At 46.8% G+C, this 18,572-nt stretch overlaps 2 protein-coding genes across 2 annotated transcripts in view; both read left to right on the forward strand.

The window, feature by feature from the left end:
- LOC144809589 (uncharacterized) overlaps positions 1 to 17,124 on the forward strand; it is a 205,140-nt gene extending 188,016 nt beyond the window's left edge. The window contains exon 3 of the mRNA XM_078673727.1: positions 8,830 to 17,124. Coding sequence (XP_078529853.1) covers positions 8,830 to 9,845 — 1,016 coding nt within the window. The 3' untranslated portion in view covers positions 9,846 to 17,124. The remainder of the gene's footprint in view (positions 1 to 8,829) is intronic.
- Positions 1 to 18,572, forward strand: part of LOC144809431 (uncharacterized) — a 255,275-nt gene that overhangs the window by 79,659 nt on the left and 157,044 nt on the right.

The raw sequence follows: 18,572 nt of genomic DNA on the forward strand, positions 1-18,572 counted from the left end.
GCATGGACCAAGTACTTGTGTCCTTCCACTTCTCCTATTTTTGGAGCAACAGTTTTTTTTGTGTTCTAGCAATCCATATGTGTGTTTGTGTGTTCCACCTGTCTCCCATATGCCCATCCTATGCACAAGGCTACAGCACTCTATGCCACTATACTCTACACTACTGTACTCTGTGCTGCTCTACTCTGCCCCCTTCACTTTTTGCCACTGCACTGTACTCTTCACCACTGCACTCTATGGTGCTGCACTCCACGGACCGGCACTCTACTCTGCGCCACCCTACTCTGCGCCACCCTACTCTGCACCACCCTACTTGCCCTACTCTATTCTGTGCCTCTGCACTCTACGCTATTCTACCCCACTTTTCTCCACATTGCACCACTCTACTGTATGCCTCTGCACTCTTTGCCGCTCTACTCTGTACCACTGCACTCTATGCCACTGCACTTTACACCAGTATACTCTGTGCCACTCTACACCACTGCACTTCCTGCCGCTCTTGCCTACTCTGCATCACTCTACTCTACGCTTTCACACTTTATGCCACTGCACTCTGACACTCTACTCTACACCACTCTACTGCACTACACACCACTCCACTCTGTACCACTCTACTTCAGGCCACTGCACTCTATGTCACTCTTCTCTACACCACTACGCCCTACATTCATGCACTATATTCTGCAGCACTCTAGGCCATTGCACTGTACGCTGCACCTCTGCTCTCTATATCACTGCACTTTATGTCACTCTATTTTACTCTGCGCCTCTCTACTGCATACTACACCCTCTACACTGCACCACTCCACGCCCCTGCACGGTACACCTATATACTCTTCTTTGCACCACTCTGTGCCAGTCCACTCTACTCTTCACCACTATGGACCACTGCAGTCCCTGCCAGTCCACTCTCCTCTGTGCCACTCATCTTTATGCCACTCCAGTGTAAACCACTCCACACAGCGCATTCTATGCCACTAAATCCCAGTTTACTCTATGCCTCTCTGTCTGACTCAACGCCACTCCACACAGTGCTGCGGCGCTCTACGCCACTCTTAATCTACCCTACTTTATACCACTCTACAATGGCGCTGCACTCTACTCTACCCTTCTCTAATGCACATACACCACTCTACTCCACGCCACTGGACTCCACACTGCTGGACAACATGGCTAAAAGACATTGGCCAAGCTAGTAGCTCTTGTACGGCGAAACATATTGACTTTGCCAATGTTTGTTTTTCTAGTCAGTGTTGTAAGTTGCACTTTATACCCAGTCTTACGGTTCAAGTACAGAGAGGAAGGAATGTGCACCTGAGAGAACGAAATCTAAGACCTTTGTACTACTACTTCTGGCTGTTTGAGCTTGGATCACAATGGGGTTAAAGAAAGCAGTCTGAGTAAAGCGACTGAGCAGGTTTGCAAGGCATCTGTCTTGAGATTACAGATGAAACTTCTCAAGTAACTTTAAAATGAGAGAACTGCTTCCACCCCTCTGGAATCTGCCTGTGGGGGCATTCACGAAAGGCTATCTACATAAGAACCCCAAACTCTGCTCGAAAGAGGGCAGACGCTGAGCTTCACAGAGACCCCAACAAAAGCCCTACTGTGTGCAGTCAGCACTGCTCTGGCACTTGCGTTCTTAGGTCACTTCCGGTGTCTAGGGAGATGAAAATATGAAAACTGTACTTAATTAGAGAAACCAGTCACACGATGTCCCTAAGTCCTCTGTCCCCCCCTCCGCATGGATGTATTATTATTCTTTAAAGTCTAGACCTCTCTAGGAAGCAGGTAAGTGCCGAACAAGGCCGTTCACAAGATTCAGGATTGGTTCCAATGGAGGGCGATGTTTCCTGGTCTTGGGTGTGTTTCCTCGACCAACGCCCCACATCCTTCAGTTCCTTTCTGAGTTGCGAAGAGTTGCAGTACTTTTAATGGGATCGGCTGCTCCAGACTCTCGCTGCATGGATAGAAAACCTGTTTTAGGACAGGACGAGGGGTTTTGGCTCTACTCTTTGTTGATCTTCTTTGAGAACAGTTGCCAGGGTCGCCACTGGTAGCAGATGCGTCAGCCGCCTAGGAGACCCTTTGCAGTGCATGGGCAGTGCGCATGAACTTCAATGGGTGTAGATTGTTATTCCCCCTGCTGTTGTCCATCGCCCTCTGCTCTGCACCACAAGTGTAAACAGTTACAGTGCCTATCACCACTCGAGCATCAGTAGCATGTGTGCCAGCATCAGGGCCAGTACAACTCATGACGTGCGTTCCCCACTGTGCCACAACACCGGGCAGGGGCTGGTGTGCCCACCAAGGAACAGACCTTTCCATCCGGTGTTTATGAATCTCACAGAGGCTTACACACACTTGTCCAGCGCCCTCTGCTCTGCACCACAAGTGTAAACAGTTACAGCGCCTATCACCACTCGAGCATCAGTAGCATGTGTGCCAGCATCAGGGCCAGTACAACTCATGACGTGCGTTCCCCACTGTGCCACAACACCGGGCAGGGGCTGGTGTGCCGACCAAGGAACAGACCTTTCCATCCGGGGTTTATGAATCCCACAGAGGCTTACACACACTTGTCCAGCGCCCTCTGCTCTGCACCACAAGTGTGAACAGTTACAGCGCCTATCACCACCAGAGCATCAGTAGCATGTGTGCCAGCATCAGGGCCAGTACAACTCATGACGTGCGTTCCCCACTGTGTCTCAAAACCGGGCAGGGGTGGGTATGCCGACCAAGGAACAGACCTTTCCATCCGGGGTTTATGAATCCCACAGAGGCTTACACACACTTGTCCAGCGCCCTCTGCTCTGCACCACAAGTGTAAACAGTTACAGCGCCTATCACCACTCGAGCATCAGTAGCATGTGTGCCAGCATCAGGGCAGTACAACTCATGACGTGCGTTCCCCACTGTGCCACAACACCGGGCAGGGGCTGGTGTGCCCACCAAGGAACAGACCTTTCCATCCGGTGTTTATGAATCTCACAGAGGCTTACACACACTTGTCCAGCGCCCTCTGCTCTGCACCACAAGTGTAAACAGTTACAGCGCCGATCACCACTCGAGCATCAGTAGCATGTGTGCCAGCATCAGGGCAGTACAACTCATGACGTGCGTTCTCCACTGTGCCACAACACCGGGCAGGGGCTGGTGTGCCCACCAAGGAACAGACCTTTCCATCCGGGGTTTATGAATCCCACAGAGGCTTACACACACTTGTCCAGCGCCCTCTGCTCTGCACCACAAGTGTAAACAGTTACAGCGCCTATCACCTCCAGAGCACCAGTAGCATGTGTGCCAGCATCAAGGCCTGTACAACTCACGGTGTGCGTTCCCCACTGTGCCACAACACCGGGCAGGGGCTGGTGTGCCCACCAAGGAACAGACCTTTCCATCCGGGGTTTATGAATTCCACAGAGGCTTACACACACTTGTCGAGCGCCCTCTGCTCTGTACCACAAGTGTAAACAGTTACAGCGCCTATCACCACCAGAGCATCAGTAGCATGTGTGCCAGCATCAGGGCCAGTACAACTCATAACGTGCGTTCCCCACTGTGCCACAACACCGGGCAGGGGCTGGTGTGCCCACCAAGGAACAGACCTTTCCATCCGGGGTTTATGAATCCCACAGAGGCTTACACACACTTGTCCAGCGCCCTCTGGTCTGCACCACAAGTGTAAACAGTTACAGCGCCTATCACCACCAGAGCATCAGTAGCATGTGTGCCAGCATCAGGGCCAGTACAACTCATGACGTGCGTTCCCCACTGTGCCACAACACCGGGCAGGGGCTGGTGTGCCCACCAAGGAACAGACCTTTCCATCCGGGGTTTATGAATCTCACAGAGGCTTACACACACTTGTCCTGCGCCCTCTGCTCTGCACCACAAGTGTAAACAGTTACAGCGCCTATCACCACTCGAGCATCAGTAGCATGTGTGCCAGCATCAGGGCAGTACAACTCATGACGTGCGTTCCCCACTGTGTCACATCGGGCAGGGGCTGGTGTGCCCACCAAGGAACAGACCTTTCCATCCGGTGTTTATGAATCTCACAGAGGCTTACACACACTTGTCCAGCACCCTCTGCTCTGCACCACAAGTGTAAACAGTTACAGCGCCTATCACCACCAGAGCATCAGTAGCATGTGTGCCAGCATCAGGGCCAGTACAACTCATGACGTGCGTTCTCCACTGTGCCACAACACCGGGCAGGGGCTGGTGTGCCCACCAAGGAACAGACCTTTCCATCCGGTGTTTATGAATCTCACAGAGGCTTACACACACTTGTCCAGCGCCCTCTGCTCTGCACCACAAGTGTAAACAGTTACAGCGCCTATCACCACCAGAGCATCAGTAGCATGTGTGCCAGCATCAGGGCAGTACAACTCATGACGTGCGTTCCCCACTGTGCCACAACACCGGGCAGGGGTGGGTATGCCCACCAAGGAACAGACCTTTCCATCCGGGGTTTATGAATCTCACAGAGGCTTACACACACTTGTCCAGCGCCCTCTGCTCTGCACCACAAGTGTAAACAGTTACAGCGCCTATCACCACTCGTGCATCAGTAGCATGTGTGCCAGCATCAGGGCCAGTACAACTCATGACGTGCGTTCCCTACTGTGCCACAACACCGGGCAGGGGCTGGTGTGCCCACCAAGGAACAGACCTTTCCATCCGGGGTTTATGAATCCCACAGAGGCTTACACACACTTGTCCAGCGCCCTCTGCTCTGCACCACAAGTGTAAACAGTTACAGCGCCTATCACCACCAGAGCATCAGGAGCATGTGTGCCAGCATCAGGGCCAGTACAACTCATGACGTGCATTCCCCACTGTGCCACAACACCGGGCAGGGGCTGGTGTGCCCACCAAGGAACAGACCTTTCCATCCGGTGTTTATGAATCTCACAGAGGCTTACACACACTTGTCCAGCGCCCTCTGCTCTGCACCACAAGTGTAAACAGTTACAGCGCCTATCACCACCAGAGCATCAGTAGCATGTGTGCCAGCATCATGTCCAGTACAACTCATGATGTGCGTTCCCCACTGTGTCACATCGGGCAGGGGCTGGTGTGCCCACCAAGGAACAGACCTTTCCATCCGGTGTTTATGAATCTCACAGAGGCTTACACACACTTGTCCAGCGCCCTCTGCTCTGCACCACAAGTGTAAACAGTTACAGCGCCTATCACCACTCGAGCATCAGTAGCATGTGTGCCAGCATCAGGGCCAGTACAACTCATGACGTGCGTTCCCCACTGTGCCACAACACCGGGCAGGGGCTGGTGTGCCCACCAAGGAACAGACCTTTCCATCCGGGGTTTATGAATCCCACAGAGGCTTACACACACTTGTCCCGCGCCCTCTGGTCTGCACCACAAGTGTAAACAGTTACAGCGCCTATCACCACCAGAGCATCAGTAGCATGTGTGCCAGCATCAGGGACAGTACAACTCATGACGTGCGTTCCCCACTGTGCCACAACACCGGGCAGGGGCTGGTGTGCCCACCAAGGAACAGACCTTTCCATCCGGGGTTTATGAATCTCACAGAGGCTTACACACACTTGTCCAGCGCCCTCTGCTCTGCACCACAAGTGTAAACAGTTACAGCGCCTATCACCACTCGAGCATCAGTAGCATGTGTGCCAGCATCAGGGCAGTACAACTCATGACGTGCGTTCCCCACTGTGTCTCAAAACCGGGCAGGGGCTGGTGTGCCCACCAATGAAAAGACCTTTCCATCCGGGGTTTATGAATCCCACAGAGGCTTACACACACTTGTCCAGCGCCCTCTGCTCTGCACCACAAGTGTAAACAGTTACAGCGCCTATCACCACTCGAGCATCAGTAGCATGTGTGCCAGCATCAGGGCAGTACAACTCATGACGTGCGTTCCCCACTGTGTCTCAAAACCGGGCAGGGGCTGGTGTGCCCACCAAGGAACAGACCTTTCCAACAGCAAGACTTGGGTTTAAACCCAGCTTTATATTTTACTAGTTTGTCTGATCTTTGACTAATCACTACACCTCTCTACACTCACGCACATAAATTGACAACATATGTAGAAAGAGATTAAATGTAAGACCCTCGGATCTCAAAATAATTTAGATCCTGTATGGAATATTTGACTTTTCTGTATATTAAGCAAAAAATAGACTTTCCTTTTAGGCCAAATGTTGGTATTGCTTCCTCGACCTTAAATACTCTTCATTCCCATCCACGCGAGGTGGTAACTAAACTAGACCCCTCTTATCATGGTAATATGAATCTGTATTGGTCACAGGCTGAGTATCTTGTGAAATAGCAATCATCAACATGCTCTTTAGTTTTTTTTAATTGTCTCCCAGTTGAGTTTACAATATGGCGCCCGGGGTAATAATGCTTTCTCTACTTTAACCTTTCTATGTGTAAGAGCAGTTACAACCACATGTTGCACTCTGTACCACCACCCTCGTGCCCCTTGTATAGGTATTTATATAGCGCACTACTTACCCGTAGGGTCCCAAGGCGCTTCGACCGCTGCGAAACCCTTCCTGGCTTCCCTGAGAGATGGTCCCTTAATGGGTATCTCCAGGGTGAGACCAGGCATCCCCGGCGGTCTGGTGGGGCCGTTAGTGAAGATGAGGCAAGCTAATGCCCAGAGTTGCCGAGTGTGAACGCTGATCAGAGTGGGCACCGAGGCGAGAGAATTATCGAGTCCGCTGACCCTGGTCCAGAAACCTGCCGCGCCGGGAATCGAACCCTGGTCCCGGGCCGTCCTCTGCTCTCGGGTCTGCCGCCTCTAACCAGTGAGCCACACTACTTCACTACTTGTCCCCACCTTATGTCCACACTTCCTCCTGGTAACACCAAATGTTTGGGATGTTTATACATAGTTCACTTCTGCTCTTGGAACCACCTCCAAACATTCTTTGACTGTCTTTGCCTCTCACCCTGTATTGCAATCACCTGTGACCTTCAGTTAGGTTGGCATGGTACAAATACCACAAACATAGTGTAAAGTTGCTCGCCAAACTACATTAACACGCAGCACAAATACAGCCTGGGTGGCAAGGCTGCAGTGCAGCTTCCTCACACAAAGAACAGTTACAGGACAGATTGCAGCAGAGTACTCACACCCCATGGTTAAATATGCACAAATCCCTTTGTGTCAGAAATAAAACATTAGCTCATATAGTTCCTCCAATTGCTGTTTGCATGTGTCACTATAGCTAATAAACACTTCTCTGATGACGGCAGATAGTCTGACTTACGGATTCTGATGCATGCAAACATTGGCAATGCACAAATGTGCACAGATTATCTAGTGCTACGAGCTTGGAGCGTGAAAAAGATGGCGCAGAAATAAGAGGTGCTGAAAGAGATCGGTTGCACAGGTACATGACGCAGAGTCCCTACGCATGCCTGAAGTACGGACTTTTTCAATGCTTGTTTTTATTCTAAATTTGTTTTGACTTTTGATGAATTTTGAGCAGACAAATAGTAGAGTTGCAAACAAGTGCGGCATTGTAAACCAACAGAGTTATTAAAGATTCACTTTTTTAAAAACATGATGGCAAACATAGTACCTTGCCAACTGTCCTATTAATAGAACTGTTCAAAATTACAATATTCACACTAAAAAAGAGTAAGTGTCTCAATGTTGTGGTCGTCTTCATTGGGCTTCATTCATTTCTTCATTCATTCATTCTTCATCCATTGGTCTTTGGTATCCTTCATTTTGTAAATCGTCAGCTTTGTCCACACTCATTTAGAGCCCTGTCGGTTTTGTCTGAAAATGCTACTCATTGATTTTGTTTGTATCTTCTGCATGTAGACAGATGTTCTGTCACTTTAATTATACAGGTAAAGAAGCTCAGCTGGAAGATAAAGCTGGTGATTCAGCGGAAGGCATCGAAGTCCTCACGAGAAGCTGCTGAAAGAGGCAAAGGTTCCTCAAGACTCCAAGAAGAAAACTGTTTACAGCCCCACGTTCGCAAGAGGCAGTCAGGTCCTGGAGAAGCGAACACATGTAATTCTGATTTCCAGAATCCCAGACTTATCATTGGACGGCCTTAACTCCCTCCCCTCTCAGGCACAATAAGTGTGAGTAATCTGGAGAATGAAATATCACATCTAAATTGAGGCGCAGTGCAAGGGCTGATCAGAACAAGGATTTCTGCTTATAATTGGCAGTAAATGTAAATTGTAAATTGATACTTGTATAGCGCACTACTCACCCGCAAGGGTCTCAAGGCGCTTGTACGAATACCGCTGTGGAATCCATCCTGGCTTTCCCTGTGAGGTGTCCACTCCTGGGCACCCCCAAGGTGGAGGCCAGGCATCCTTAGCGTTGTGGAGCCGTTGTGGAGATTAAGCAAGCTATTGCCCAGAGTTGGACCCATGATTGGAATAGGCACCGAGGCGAGAATTATCAGATCCGAGGAAATTGAGCCCAAGACCCGCCGAGGCGGGGAATTGAACCCTGGTCCCGGGCTAGACCTCTGCATCAGGGTCTGCCGCTCTAACCATTGAGCCACACTTCTCCACTCCGCAGTAGGCATAGAGACATTAATATTTATTGCAGAACAGTTCTCTGGCATGTCCTCACTCAGAGAAGAAATGTGTTCCCATCACAACATGCAAACAAGCATAAGTTAGAGAAAAAACAAACCGAAGGAGAACCCTCATGTTGTCTTGATTGTCATAAAAGCATTTGGTGAACGTAGTTTGGATTCATCATGGTAAAACACACAGGACTAAAACGCCATCAGTGTTCTGAATGTGAGAAAAGCTTCACTGCAAGATGCTTTTTAATTCTGCATGAGAGAATACACACTGGAGAAAAACCTTATGAGTGCCCTGAATGCAAGAAATGTTTTATTAGCCAATCTCATCTGAATTCACATTGTAAAACACACAAAGGAGAAAAGCCTTTTCAATGCAAAGAATGTCAGAAAAACTTCAGTCTTAAAAGTAATTTAATTCGCCATGAAAAGATGCACATATTAACATATCCTTACAAGTGCACTGAATGTCAGAAGAGCTTCAAACAAAAAACGAATCTCACTCTACATGAAAGAACACACACAGGAGAAAAACCGTACACATGTCCCGAATGTGGGCTGAGATTCTGTCATCGGACAAGTCTGGCTTGTCATCGGAGAACACATACAAAAGATAAACCTTTTCACTGTACTGATTGTCAGAAAAGCTTTAATCAAAAATGCAATTTGTTCCGACATAAACTAATACACACTGGACATAAACCTTATCTGTGCACCGAGTGTGGCAAAAGCTTTAGTCTTAAAGCCTTTCTTAATCAACATATTAGAACACACACAGGAGAAAAACCTTATCGGTGTATTGAATGTGATAAAACCTTCAGTTCTAAAACGAGTCTGACTCTACATGAGCGAACGCATACAGGAGAAAAACGATTCCAGTGCAATGAATGTCACAAAAGGTTCAGAAATAAACAACATGTGTCCCGGCATGCGAGAACACACACTGGACAAAAACCTTACAAGTGCACTAAGTGCCAGAAAAGCTACAGCCAAAAATCCACCCTAACCATTCATGAGCGAACACACACAGGGGAGAAACCTTATCAGTGCACTGAATGCGACAAACGTTTCAATTGGAGACCAAATCTAACCAGACATACACATGTACACACAAGACAGCAATCGTATCAGTGTGTTGAATGTCAAAAAAGCTTTGGTCGGAAAGTCCATCTGATGCAACATGAGAGAATACACACTAGACCGCCAAATAATAAACAGAAAAGAAAAAATAACAAGAGTAGCAAAACCACAAAACTAACTGCTGACAAAAATGGACCAACATAAAAGAAAATAAGACTTCAGAGCTCAGGCAATTTTTCGAATATATAAGAAATCTTTATAGAAACAGAGATTACAGAGGAGGAAAGAAAAACATATCCTTGTTGGTGGAATTGAGCTCAACCAGACAGTTCAGCCTATATTAGTCCCATGAATGTGGCCGCTGCAAAAGACAAACCATTTTTATCAGAGTGGTAGTTTTGAGAAGTGTACATTTAAAATGTGTGAAGATTAATTCTGAACATTATCTAAACAAGTTTTATGCTTGCCATTTCATGCATCTAATTTTTTTTTTAAATCAGACGTGACCCCATTAAAGCTAGTAGAATAACACTACCATTGTTCTAAATACAAAGAGACATTTGGACTTAATCATTCTTAGTCAACAATACAATGTCAATGTTAATTAACACTTTTAATGTGTTTACTGTACAAAGAAAATCTAATATGTTTTAGAATGATCTAGTATATTGCAATCTGTTGGCTATAAAATTGATGTGAGCTACCATCAGTTAACACAAAAAATGAGAACTGGAGAGCAGGCAAGAGCCATGAAAAATACAAAGAACACATGGCAGAACTGCAAACAAAATCCTTAAAGTGAGTGCCAGTCGGAGAAAATATAGGTAGCAAAGCAGAGTCTCATCCAGTCTAGCCTGTTAAGGGGCCTACATTCAACCCGGGCCCTGGGGTGGGGCGAGGAGATTACCATAGGGCCTAACATGCCAAAATCTGTGAAATTCCTACTATAGCAAGAGTTCATCGTAAATCCCACTCAAGGTTTCACTATAGCTGCCGGACTTAAACGTGCAAAATAAGATGTTTGAGAACTGTGCCTTACACATCATGGCGAAACCCAAACCATATAATGTCTTCCACACAATGTCACACAGCCTCTGCCTGCATGTCTGTACGCACAAATAATGGGGATTCTAGTTGCTAAATGCACAAAAACTCAACCAACTAGGCAATAATGTACCCAGGATTTAAACCTATTTAATGCATAAAAGGTAGGAAACGCTTCAGTTACAAAATGAATGCGACCAAACATGAAGGAGGGTAGAAATGAATTGTGGATTGAAACGCTACTTCATGTTGGAAGGTTAACAGATGGAATATTGTGCCCCATGGAGAGCAGTGCAGTATTGTGGCATGCTGTGACGTGCAAAGATGTACCCAAGCTGACCCTCAAGAAAAAATGTTAGGAGATTCTATCTATAGAGAGTGTAATAAATGCTTGAAAACTGGAAAGTTTCGGATATGTCAGTATATGGGTATCAAAACAGTGAGCATATAGACCCTGCTCTGACTTAGCACAGATCCGCCCCTGTGGAAGCGCTCATTGCATGGAATGCTCTCCACTTGTGACAACTCCACAAGAGTCATCTTTTGCACAATTCGTATACAAAGATAGGTTGTTGCAGGAGTTTAAGGAATAGTAATGCAAAATGAAATACTAGCATTATTTGTATGCGAAATACATGCAGATAGAAGGGAAGAGATTGCAATCACAAAGGAGGAACTAATTATCGATCCTCTTCTATTAAAAGAATTGTGATACACAACCGTAAACATCATTACACCCTCAGAGAGAGATCTGACTGTAAAAGAGTTATTCTCATGTGCCAAAGAGTTGGCATCTTTGACACAAGGCATTACCTGGCAAACAAAATCCCTGCTCTCTTTTAGTGAAACTAAACTGATACCCCCTCGCCCCCCACCCCATCACATCCAGAGGAGGCACCCCGCGAGAGAGATACATCTGTAAAAAAGTAAGCATACAGCCTTATAAGGCCAGGTATCTCTGGCACAAAGTCATATCTAGGAATTACCATGCCTCCGTTTTTCAATGAGAGGATTGTGAGGCACTATCGTTACTCGAAAGGACCGAAGGACGAACGTGTCTTGTTCAGTAAGAGGATTGTGAGGCACCATCGTTACTAAAAAGGACCTAAGGATGAATGTGTCTTATTCAGTGAGAGGATTGTGAGGCACCAACTTTACTCAAAAGGACCTAAGGATGAACATGTCTTGTTCCGTGAGAGGATTGTGAGGCACCATCGGTACTCGAAAGGACCGAAGGATGAACGTGTTTTGTTCAGTAGGAGGATGGTGAGGCACCATCGTTACTCGAAAGGACCAAAGAGAGAATGTGTCTCATCTTGTAAGAGGATTGTGGGGCCACATCGTTACTCAAAGGACCTAAGGACGAACGTGTCTTGTTCAGTAAGAGAATTGTGAGGCACCATCGTTACTCGAAAGGACCTAAGGACGAACGTGTCTTGTTCAATGAGAGGATTGTGAGGATTGTGAGGCACCATCGTTACTTGAAAGGATCAAAGAGAGAATGTGGCTCATCTAGTAGGAGGATTATCGGGCAGCATTGTTGCTCTAAAGGACCTAAGGACGAATGTGTCTTGTTCAGTACGAGGATTGTGAGGCGCACAGTTGCCATCACAGGCGGAAGATCAAGTATGACATGAAATGAATGGAAAAAGGACCAATGTGTACTCAAAGAGAATACTCCATCAGCGACCTGAGTATGGTAAATTCCCCCGTCATGTACTCGCTCGGTCTCTACCGTGGAATTTACATAGTTAAATTGATTACCTCCGCTTATTATAACAGATATTTCCAATGTAAACGGCATTAACACTACAAACATAAATGTGTACACTTTGCTGTTTAAGTCCATATCACAGATGCACCATCTATAGATTCCTCAAACAGGACAGACAGCTATACGCCAGAATGTAGATTATTGTAGAAAAGTCGTCTGTTTTGTTCTGCTATTACTGTACAAGAATCATAATCTAACATCATGGACATTAATAAAACATTAACCCGCATATTAAGACGGGGAATTTCACCCAACGTGAATCATCAAGGTTGAAAGCCCAAGTCGTCATTACATGTGTGTCTGGAAATATTAGGTCTGAAAACTCAAGACCTGTTCATTCCCTGCTCTCGGACACCGTAAATCTGACTAATGCTGCAGGACAGGAGATGTGAGCACCAGTATTGCCTCTCGCCCTGCAGTAAGGAGAGCATTTAATCTTCCCTGGACAGGCACAAGTGTGCTCTGGACCCTCGCCTCCCCTCCCCACTCCCCAAAGGCTCTCCCACTGACTCTTTCCACCTATTCAGAGCAGCAGAAAATGTAGGCTTTTTTCCAACAAATGATGAAAAACTGCCTCTTCAAGCACTCAGTAAATCCGGACAGAGCCTTTATTCCCAATTTTTGAGGAAAATCTCGGGTTCGGACCAACGTCAAGCCAACTTATAATGAGTGGTATAAAAGAAATGTTTTAAAAGAAACAGGTATTTTGGAATTTACAAAGCAATGCAAATGTCAGTTTACATTACTTTGTAAAAAAGAAAAAAGAAACGTAATGCAGCGCCTTGTTCACTTCTTTGTCTGTGTTTTATTGGCGGTGCTTGGGCTGGACGTTCCTGTGCATCCATTCATAGATTCTTAAGCAATCCCATTTTTATAAAGAGTTGTAGACATGGGTTTGCTCCGAAAAGGTGACCTACCTGAGGCGAGCGTAATAAGGAGAAATATCTTTATTTCTCATTGTTATTTCATCTTTGCATATGTGAAGAATTCTGCCGCAGAGAAAAAAAGAGGGAAAAGCCTTCGAGGATAGTTATTGTGCAGGAAGGTACTCCTTCCTCCAGAAAAACTATCCTGAACATCAATCAATCAATCAGGGGTTTGTAAAGCACACCACTCACCCAAGAGGGTCCCAAGGCGGAGGGGTGCGCTCCAGGATGTTACGGGCTTTGGTGAAGAGAAGAGCCAGGTCTTGAGTCCCTTCAGGAACTTGGCAAGAGAAGTTGTCTGTCAGAGGATGAGAGGGAGGGTGTTCCATGCCTTGGCCGCGAGGAAGGAGAAGGAGCGTTCTCCTGTTCTGGTCTTCTTGATGCGGGCTGTGCAGCAAGAAAGAGCTGGGTCGAACGGAGGGATCTTTGGGGTGCGTTGGACGAGAGGCGGTGGTTCATGCAGGCTGGTCCGGTGCTGTGGAGCGCTTTGTGGGCGTGGGTGAGGAGTTTGAATGTGATTCTCTTCACGACGGAGAGCCAGTGTAGTGTCTGTAGGTGTTTGCTGATGTGGCCGTGGCACGGTAGGTTGAGGACTAGTCTGGCAGCGGCGTTCTGGAGTTTGTGGGGGAGGTTCTTGTTGATCCTGGTGTAGGGTGTGTTGCCGCATGGGTGACTGTTTTCCTGTGTTCGAGGGGAATCCTGTTGAAGGTCTTTCAGAGGAGGCGGAAGGAGTGGTAGCAGGAAGAGGAGACTCGTTGATCTAGCGGGCCATTTTGAGTTCGGAGTCCAGAATGATTCTGAGGTTGCGTGCGTGGTCCGTGGGGGAGGTTGGGTTCCAGAGGGGGAGGGGTCATCCGGTGTCGTTCCAGGCATCGAGGTGTGGGCCCATGATGAGTACTTCGGCTTTGTCCGTGTTAAGTTGTAGGCAGCTGTTCATCCATCTGGCGACTGCTTCCATTCCTTCTTGGAAGTTGTGTTTGGAGATGTTGGGTTTGTTGAATAGGGAGAGGATGAGTTGAGTATTTTCGGCGTATGATACAATGTTGAGTCCATGTGATCTGACGGATGTGAGCGGTGCCATGTAGAAACTGAACAGGGTCGGGCTGATGGAGGATTCTTGGGGGACTCCAAAGGTGGTTGGTGTGGGTTCTGAGAGGAAATGGGGGAGTCTGACCAGTTGTGTTGTGCCAGAGAGGAATGATCGGATCCAGTCGAGGGCCTTGTCCCGGATTCCCACGTTGTGGAGTCTGCGGGCTACAGTGCGATGAGAGACCATGTCGAAGGCCGCTGAAAGGTCCAGGAGGATGAGAGTCACTGTCTCTCCTCCGCCAAGGAAGGAGCGGATGTCGTTTGTCGTGGCGAGAAGGGCGGTTTTGGTGCTGCGTTTCTTCCTGAACCCTGATTGGGAGTCGAGGATGTTGTTTTCTTCTATAAAGGAGGTGAGTTGACTTTCGCCGGGTACAGGAGTAAGGAGATCGGTCTGTAGTTCTTGAGGTCAGTGGGGTCCGCCGAGGATTTTTTCAGGAGAGGATTGCTCTCTGTGCATTTCCAGTCGTCGGGGAAGGAGGCCGTCTCGAAGGAGCGGTTAATGATTCATCAAAGCTCGGGGGCAATTTGGTAGATGTGGTGGGGACAGGGGTCCATAGGTGCGCCGTAGTGGGTTGACTTAATAGTCTTTATGGTGTCTTTGATGCTGAGGGTGGTCCAGCTGTCAAGTGCCAGCTGCGTGTTGCAGGGAGCGGCGGTTGTGGGTTCTGCATGGAAGTTGTTGTAGATGGTCTTGATTTTCATAATGCATAACCTTTCACTATGACTTACGAGAGGACCTGCGTTGGCGCTAGGCAGCCAAAGTGCACCAGTGCAGGCAGAGTGCAGAACTGCACCATTATGTTGAAAATATGCAAAAGTTCTGCTCTCTCCCTTTCACGTAACGCAGCAACTCCACTTGCTCGGCTGTGTTGTGTGAAACATTTGTAAATCCAAGCCATGACAGTGTACAATACAACGTAATGATACCTGGGTAAGGAACTCTGGCACACGGGCTGAAGGCAAAGAGTTTCATCTCTGAGATTACGTTTTTTAATCTTTGCGTGCCCAGGTAATCCTGAGTCAGGTTCATGGAGTTTTGCCAGAATTGGGACTGTGGTTTTTCCTCACATAAATTTCACAAGATAAAATGTGGTGAAATGTATGTGGTGAAAAAAATGATAGATCTGAGTTTTGCAACTTTTAATCAGGTAAACTGTGAAATATTTCTACATTTTTCCTCATCCACTCACACTGCAGAGCTAATCATGTGGCAGTGATACAGTGACAGAGCGCCACATGCCACAGTATTCGTATTTGTTTGGGTGTGGCACAAACCATGAGGCACTCTGTGTCTTTCTTCATGGTGTAGCCTATGGTAGAAATCTTTGAAATTCTTCCATGTTTGTAAAGTATGTAAAATATTGATGGACATAACTGAAGCAAGTTTGTTTAGTGCGACCAGGGGATCTGAACTACACATCGCTTCTGACTGTCGAAGGCATTGTGTGCTGTAGTTGCAGCTAGGCCTAGAAACCTGATGCAGCCTACAGGTCAGATCGGAAAACAAGTTTCTGTCCATCAAATGGTTATGAATACTTGTCCTCGTCACTCAGGGTCCCATAAAGCGGTATCTACAGTGTTCTGTTTACATTTCCTGCTTCTAGAACATTTGTGTCAACCGTATTTGTGTACATCTTGCTTTTCTTATTGAATCCTGCATGCCTTTTTCCTAGGTGCTCAGGGTTGTGAGAGCTGGGCCTAGTCTTGTTACATTGTGTTGTTTCTGTCTGGAGTAGGGAGGCGTAGAGCCTGTTCCAAGGCTCATCAGTATTTGAAATACATCTGGAGGAAAGGTGGGTGCTAGCCGTGTGGGGTTGGAGGCGTGGATTGCGTTTCATTGATGATCCATCTTCTCACTGAGGATCCACTGAGCATGTAAGGACCCAGTGAGCCCTGAGTGATGGGAGGAAGCAGGATGTGTGTCCAGTGTAGGCCAACAAGGGCCACCGGAGTTGTTGGACACCCATCCGCTGCGTAAATGATTCCCAGTTAGACTGGAAATGTAGCTTGTGTGGGTATCCTGAAACATTGCATGGATCCGGTCCTCTTGGGGTATAGAGTCGTCCCTGGCCTAGTACAAGTGGACAGAAGGGCAGCAGGTCTCAGCAGTGCACTGCAGTTTGTAAAAGCATCTAAACTCCTGAAACGTCTCTAATGATATTCACAGATATTTTACCCTGGGATTCAAGACTACATAGATTTTCTGCAGCAGTGCAAGAGGCAGGCTTTGTTGCAATTAGCTTCTTTAATGGGATGAATCCTTTTAATATTCTGCAAATCCAAATGCCACAAAACAATACATTGTTTATTGATTTCATATATTTAATGTTTTTTCTGCTTTTCTATCTTTAATTGTGTAGTTTAAAGATGTCATCCCCACTATGAGTGTGTTTACCCAGTCTCCTCTGAGAGTGGCACCAGGTCCGAATAGACACAGAAGCATAAGAGAATGCTGAGAAATACTCAACTTTCTAAAATACATATCAGACACACATCAGCTAGTTTTTTCAGGAACGTGCGGGCCACGTTCTCCTCACACATGGCCTCTCAGTACACACTGAGGTTTAGTGATGTGTTTTACTGGGGTGCATTTTGATTTTAACTGCTAAACTTCATGTATTTTATGGGCTATTTAACTTAAATGAATAAAGTTTGTACTGTTTACTGAAACAACTAAGACTTACTGGACAATCCAATTTATTGTGTACTATTTTGTTGCGTTTTGTAGTCCAGTTTTCACTCCCACTATGAACCTTCAATAGTAAGACTTGACTGTTCATCTCAAAACACCTTGAAAAACAATCCCCTAAATGGACGTATTTGGTGAGCCAGTCTGCTCCCAGTATCATTCAAAATATGATAAAGCGCAACACTGCTTCAAATCGAAGCGACCTGACACTTTAAAGGACAGTAAAGGGGCCGCCTAAGAACTTACAGCTCAGCATTATCAGACAGCCTGGTGTGGACTAAGATTGTCAGAGGTAGCTCTATGAATGTTAGGTGGGAGACTATTCCATAATTTAGCAGTGGGAACTGTAAAAGAACTGCCTTCGCTTCGAGACTTCAGGAGTTTAGGGATCCCTAGTAAGCAACCGTTGTTGGATCTAAGTACTGTCTCTTGGGTATATGGAGACAGTCTGTTCAACAAACATCGAGGGGCCTCACCTTGGAATCCTCTCAAAGCCAGCACCAGCGCTTTAAAGTTCACGCGCTGTACCACTAGTAACCGATGCAGATGTCTCAGATGAGGAGAAATGTGATGGCTGCGCAGGACTCCCCTGATCAGTCGAGCCTCTGCATTCTGGATTAGCTGGAGTCTGCGTATCAAGTACACATAGGTGAAAGGTGGTTTGCGTAGTCCAGGCGAGAGGTGGGCAAGGCATGGACTACCGATTTCCTTGTCTCTTCTAGAACCAGATGAAGGAATTTTGCTAAATGTTTTCAACATCATGAAACAGACAGAAGAAATGTGTTTGATCTGACGGGCAAAGAAGAGCAAGGAATCAAAAATAAAACCAAGGTTTTTGGCCAAAGATGATGAATGCGAGGAGCGTTTATTTCAGTGGTCATCAGAGTGAAGGTGGAGGGGGTTCACTTTGATTAAAAACCAACACACTTCAGTTTTATCAGGATTTAATTTTAAACAATTAGCTTCCATCCAGGCCGTAACTCCTCTGAGACACTCTTTAGAATTATAAAAAGCAGCCTCTGTGTTGTTTTGAAAGAAGAAAAGCAACTGGGTGTCATCGGCATACAACACAACCGTGACATCCCAGGATTTAATGAGATCCGTCAAGAGGGAAAGGTAAAGCTTGCACAAGAACGGGCTCATGGCAGAGTCCTGCGGCATGCCACATACCATTGGTATATGTAAGAACTGGGACCACCAGTTCTCCGTGGGGTAGCATGGCTCGAGCAGGAAGGCAGCCAGGGGCTTACGTGTAAAGCAGCTACTTAACACACACATCCAATGAAACACACAGTGGCACAATAATGGAGACCACACCAGTAGTTGTATTTGAAAAATCAAGATCTTTTATATAGGCTTTCAATTAGATCAATGCATTGGTAATTCATTAGCATTTCAGGTAAACATTT

The sequence above is a fragment of the Lissotriton helveticus genome, chromosome 1_1 (genome assembly GCF_964261635.1).
Source record: "Lissotriton helveticus chromosome 1_1, aLisHel1.1, whole genome shotgun sequence".
Classification (NCBI taxonomy): Eukaryota; Metazoa; Chordata; class Amphibia; order Caudata; family Salamandridae; genus Lissotriton; species Lissotriton helveticus.